This window comes from Passer domesticus, chromosome Z (genome assembly GCF_036417665.1).
Source record: "Passer domesticus isolate bPasDom1 chromosome Z, bPasDom1.hap1, whole genome shotgun sequence".
Classification (NCBI taxonomy): Eukaryota; Metazoa; Chordata; class Aves; order Passeriformes; family Passeridae; genus Passer; species Passer domesticus.
Window position 1 is genome coordinate 76,404,702 of NC_087512.1, and position 5,502 is coordinate 76,410,203.

The 5,502-nt window shown below is 49.1% G+C and overlaps 1 protein-coding gene across 2 annotated transcripts; it reads right to left on the minus strand.

The window, feature by feature from the left end:
• Positions 1 to 239: 239 nt before the first annotated feature.
• On the minus strand, positions 240 to 4,634 carry LOC135290518 (serine/threonine-protein kinase PAK 3-like). Of its 2 annotated transcripts, XM_064404452.1 has the most exons (4): positions 4,287 to 4,634; positions 1,769 to 1,885; positions 1,003 to 1,102; positions 240 to 552 (listed from the first exon to the last, which is right to left on the minus strand). In XM_064404452.1, exons 2-4 carry the CDS (start codon positions 1,853 to 1,855, stop codon positions 479 to 481), a joined length of 261 nt encoding a protein of 86 aa, XP_064260522.1. In that variant the 5' UTR covers positions 1,856 to 1,885; positions 4,287 to 4,634; the 3' UTR covers positions 240 to 478. The 2 variants fall into 2 exon arrangements, with proteins under 2 accessions (XP_064260522.1, XP_064260523.1); XM_064404453.1 differs by lacking the exon at positions 4,287 to 4,634 and having other exon boundaries at positions 1,769 to 2,657.
• Between the last annotated feature and the right edge of the window lie 868 nt (positions 4,635 to 5,502).

The window sequence follows — 5,502 nt, forward strand, 5'->3', positions numbered from 1 at the left end:
TAGAAACTCTGTTTGGTTTGGGTTTCCTTCCTTCATTTCTGGAAGAATAAGAGTAGTTCTAAGATGCTTGTTTCCTGTTACTGGGGCCATCTACACAGACAAAAAAACTGCAACCACTTATTACCCAAAGGCAAGTACTGCCTGAGAATGGAGTTTGTTTGCATGTGGTAAGGCTTGAGTTCCCCCACTGATGCAGCCAAAACTACAGCAGGTGCTGATGTGTTGCAGGGACATTTTTAAAAGGGCACTGTGGTGGAAGTAATGCTAGCAGATGGCAATGGGATTTTGTCCAATGGCACACAGAACATGGGACAGGTGAGAAAGACAGTGGGATCAGTGAGGATTTGCTCCTTACCAAGGCAGGACTCTGGTTCCAGTAACGAGGTTCTTATTCCACCATTTCAATTCCCACAATTCCAAAAGACCATATGTCCACTTTGGGGCCGTATGATTCATGTGTCACCACTTCAGGTGCCATTCACCAAGCAGTCCCTGCTAACAAGCTCCGTGTATTCTTCTCAGGGGTGACTTGAGTAGAGAGGCCAAAATCGGCTGAGGAGAAAGCAAAATAACTGTTTCTATTTTAATTCTGTGCAATAGGAAACCAAGCAAAAGAATTCCCCAGTAGAAGTCTGAGAATGTGCTGTTGAATCTCTTGGACAACTGTCCCTGCTCTGTTTTCTCAGGTCTTTAGCCAAGGAAATATGGCATTGTGACTTAAAAAATTCCCACAGTTTTTTACACTGCCTCCAGCAGTGGCTGTTGTTCGTTGGAAGCTTTAGACCTGTAGCTCCCTCCCTGTGGAAGAGACACACACAGAGCAACACCACTCTTGACTGCTTGTTCCTTGTCATGCCTCTGAGTATATTGCAGCCGTGTCACCAGCTCACAGCAGATGTCCCTGCACTGCCACCAGCACCATTTCTGGGGAGCTGGCAGTCACTCCAAGCAGCCCCACACGCACATCCCTGGAATGCTGCACCTGACCAAGAATATACTGACCCAGCTTGACAGAGCCGTCGGTTCTGAGAAGGATGTTGCTGCTCTTCACATCTCCGTGGATCACATGGTTGGAGTGAAGAAAATCCAGTCCTTGCAGGCACTGAGAGAGGAAACAGAAACAGGAGGGCAAAACTAAGTGATGTGATTTCATCACATAAGAAAGGACACAAAGAATCAAAAAGATTCCCTCTCCAGGGGAATGGGGAGGAATGGAGAACACAGTGCCACTGAGAGGAAGGGCTTGCTGCTGCAACACTTGCAGAGCAGGACCTTTCTAAGGAAAGGCATGCCAGCCTTTGAAAGAGCAACAGCACCTGCTGTTGTAGACTGTCCCCTGCACACCAGCCAGGATGACTGCTGCTGCAGGGGATGTGCTCAGAAGCAAACAGCGCTTTGGCTGCACTCCTATCCTTTTTAGCTGAGGACTGAGAGAAATGAGTCTCTCTCTTTTCCTTTGCTTTTCCTTTCAAATCCTGCAACAAGCTCCTTTGTTTTTACAGACAAGGAATGCAGTGAAGACAGGCAAAAGTTTAGAGAAGCAAGATGGAGAAGAGCAAATACATGAGGCAGAGTGAGAACAAAACAGCAGGAGATAAAAGTACAAGAACTGAGTTCAGTGAGTGCAGGGGCACTGGCAGCCATTTCACTTGAGATGCTTCTACTTGCCCACAAACAAAGCTTGGCACATTAAACCTCTCCTGTTATGAGCCCCTGTTTCCCAGACAATCCTGCCCAAGCCCTTAGAAGCACAGATGGCATTGCTGACCTCCCGACTGATGGCTGCCATCTCCTCTTCAGACAGGTAGCTCTTGCTGATGACATCGCTCAGGGTGCCTCCGTCCATGTACTCCATAACCAGCCAGAGTGCTCACCCAGAAGGTAGCTGAAAGAAGGAAACAAGGGCGTGGAGTTAAAGATGCATGGCTACGTTGATATTTTCTTTCCAGGTTTCTTGTTTCCAAGTCCCTTTGTGACGAGGACAGAATCAAAGGAATAGACATTCCCTCTAGGCTGGGCATTGTTTGCAGTCTGTGCAGTCTCAAGGAGAAAGGCACAGCTGTGAAAAAGGACATGGCTTAGATGGCCTGCAAGCAAAAAGTGCAGTTTAGTAACAGCCCAGGCAAAAAGCCTGTCAGGCATGGTGCTTCTGGAAATAAGCACCTAGTCTTCCTGGCATGAATAGCAATGGCGAAGAGGGACAAGGATCTAAGGGAAATCCACTTTAGGATGGTTCATCAGCATTGAAGAAACTTTAAAAAATCAGTCCTGAAAAACTGTGGAGGCAGTGAACTTTGAGGGTATTGACTTAGAAAGATACAGCTGATCCAGGTTTTGAATAATTTTTGAATCATTTTCAAACTATGTGTGCCTGGGAAGACTCATGCAAACATGATGCTATTTCTTCTCATCCATTGCACATGAGTAGACAAATATTAATAAGTAATAATTAACGGCTCTACTTTCTGACACTGACCAAAGTGAGTTTTTAACCTCTCATGTTTGTTGTGTGTAAATGCACATTCATGGAATAAGACCATGACCTCTCACATGTCTAAATAATTTCCAACACCATCCTCACCCTTTCTATCATTTCATCATTTCAGGGTACATGGGATAGAAGAGGAAAAGAAATGAAACGTGACCATGGCAGTGAGTTAATGGGGGGAGTTCTGGGGCACTGATGTGCAAGGAACTCCAGATGAAATCAGCACCTTGGCCAAGAGTCCTCTTCAAGCATTAAATGCATCTCCTGGACTATCTGTGGCCTTAGTTTCCCCAGGAAAAGGACAACATCTTGGTACTCTGAAATTCCAGCAGCTGCCTACATATTTAGACTGTTACAAGTCCAATTCCAAATGAAATGGAATATAGCTGTCTCTTTTAAGAGGCACTTTCTCAAGCATGGAAAAACACCCCTCCTAATAAAAAGAAAAAGAATTCCTGATGAACAAACATCCATCTTTTTCCATGTGGACTGTAAAGCACCAAAGCATGTCAGTGGACATCCTCCATGTGCACAGGTTTGAAGAGAGATCTCTGCACCCTGAGGCAGAGCCACGTGGTGGTTGCACGCAGCATCCTTGCCTCACACCAGCCAAGCCTCAAACCAGGAGAAATTAGTTCCAAGTGAAGAAAGAACTGCTTGGGCTGATGACTCTCAGGGATGACAACAGCCAGAGGCAAGAGGGGATGATGGCACAGCATGGCTCACGTGGTGATGGGTCCTGGGCTCTCCAGAGTCATGACAGGGTTCCTCTGGCCCTCGTACCCCACTCTGCAGGGACAGCAGCTCCAGCTCCTTCCTGAGATCACTCCCACCAGGGGCCAAAGCCACCCCCAGCTGTGCTGGTGTCCCCAGAGTAGGACCAGCCCCAGGAGGAGGCAGGTCCCTCTGTCCAGGGCACCAGCCCCAGACCCTCTGCTCCCACCCATGGTGGGCGCTGCTCACCTGGGCGGCCCCGGCGGTCCCTAACGAGAAAGGCCCCAGAACCTGAGGAGTCTCCCCACCCCTGCCAGTGGCACCAGCAAGGCTCCTTCAGCCCCTTATTTTAGAGCAAAGAAAGAAATTGTTGTTGTTTCCCCCACAGAGTCTCTGGGCTCTGCTTCCTCAGCCTTCCCCTTGTGCCCCACCACGGGTGGCACCCATGTCCTGTGGGGCACAGCCTTAGGCCCAGGGCCATGGGCGCAGCACCTTTTCCCACAGGAAATCCAAGGCTCCAATCTCTCTGCATTTCTCTGCATCACATCTTCTTGTTGTGGTGTATTTTCATTTTCTTTATTTGGTATATTTTATTGCTTGATTTGTGGTTTTTTAATCCGTGTTTTTCTCCCCGCCTTTGGAGTAGCCAAGGTTCCCCATTTTGTATCTTATGTTGCTAAATTTAGACTCACTCCCTCATTGTTATTCAGCTTGGTTAACTGTCTTCTTCTTTGTTGCCTGGCCACTCCCTGCCAAATCCTCCATCCCTCTTGTCCCTACTTATTTTCCCCCAACACCTTCCCTGCTCCTTCCCTCCTCAGATGTCAATCCTTCCCTAAGCCTGCCTTTTTCTCCAGAACCGTCCTTGTCAGTTCTCTATCCTTTGAAACCCCATTGCTTTACTTAAGCCTTTCCCCTCCCTTAAGATCCTCCATTGGTTTACAGATTGTATTTGCCCACCTTGTGTTCCACCCTCAGTCCTCTCGATTGGTTAACAATTGTATTCTCCCCCAAGACCATCCCTGTTTATGTTATTGCCTGCCCTTGGGTCAGGGTCTTGGGACCTTGGACTTGGGGAGTTTACCATCAAATAAAGCTATGCCTGTTCCAACTCCAGGACTCGTGCTGCTGCCTCTTTTTTCATCTGCGCCGAACCTCTGCTGTCAGCTGGAATTCTGCGGCGTCTGCCGGGGGATCTGTCACACCCCTGTTCTCTCTGTTGCTGGGCCGGGGACACATGGCCTCTACACCGCAACACTTGTCCCTCAAGAGAGTCAACAGCCCCTCCCAGTTTGAGATCAGCAGCAGCCTTGAATTGCGACATTTAACTGCAGCATCCAAATCTTTGAAAAATCCCAACCTTCTCCTCCAGCCGAGCTTCCAGCTGTCCCTCACTTGGTCAGTTCCCATGAGGTGTCCCACAACAGCACAGGGAGGCCCACAAGACCCTGCTGGCAGCCTGGCTGCCCTGATTCAGACACATTTTCCTTTCTTCCCACAGTTCGGCAGCCTGAACAATGGGAAGGGGCCCTTGTTTGGTCAGCAGTGAAGTGTCAGACTGCACCTTGCTGGCACAGTGCCCTTCTCAGGCTTCAGGATTCAGGTGCGGAGGACAACTCAGCACAGGCAGGAGGAGAAAAGTTGAGCTGCACCCCTGGGGCACCATTTGTGTATTTGCAGATTTCCTTTGTTCAGGGGCCTACATGCTGTCCTTGTCACCTCAGGGGTGCTGCCAGCATGGAGGCCTGGCCTTGTCATTGTGCAGATGAAAGTACTGCTGCCAAAACAAAAGGCAGAGAGAATTCCTTCCTGGGTTTGGAGCCCCCTGGACAGGACCCATTCTACTGAGCAAGCAAGGCTGAACAGCCCCACAGCCCTAAACACAGCTGCAAAGTGTCCTTGTGCCCATCACCCTCGATCCAGCAGGGCTGCAGAGAGGACAAACTCTGACCTTTAAACCAAAAGGGACAAAACCTTGTACAGGGCCTGGCCTGGAAGGCCTGGATGTGATGGCCTCTCCCAGGGAGAGAGACCAGAGGCCCTGTGAGTAGAGACCAGGACTGTTCCCAGGAAACCATGGCAAGGTGTCAGGACAGGAATTAGAGAAAGGGCCAGGGAGATGTGATGCAGGTGGCTGAGGGAGAGCATCATGGAGATGTAGAAATTGAAACTAGGAAACAGGATTTCCTTTGTTTTCTGACAACATGGGCCTGCAGGGATGGAAGGCCTGCTGTGTCATCACAGTGTTCGAAATGAACTTTTAGATACCATTAAATGGAGAGACGAAGTAGTGGAGGCAA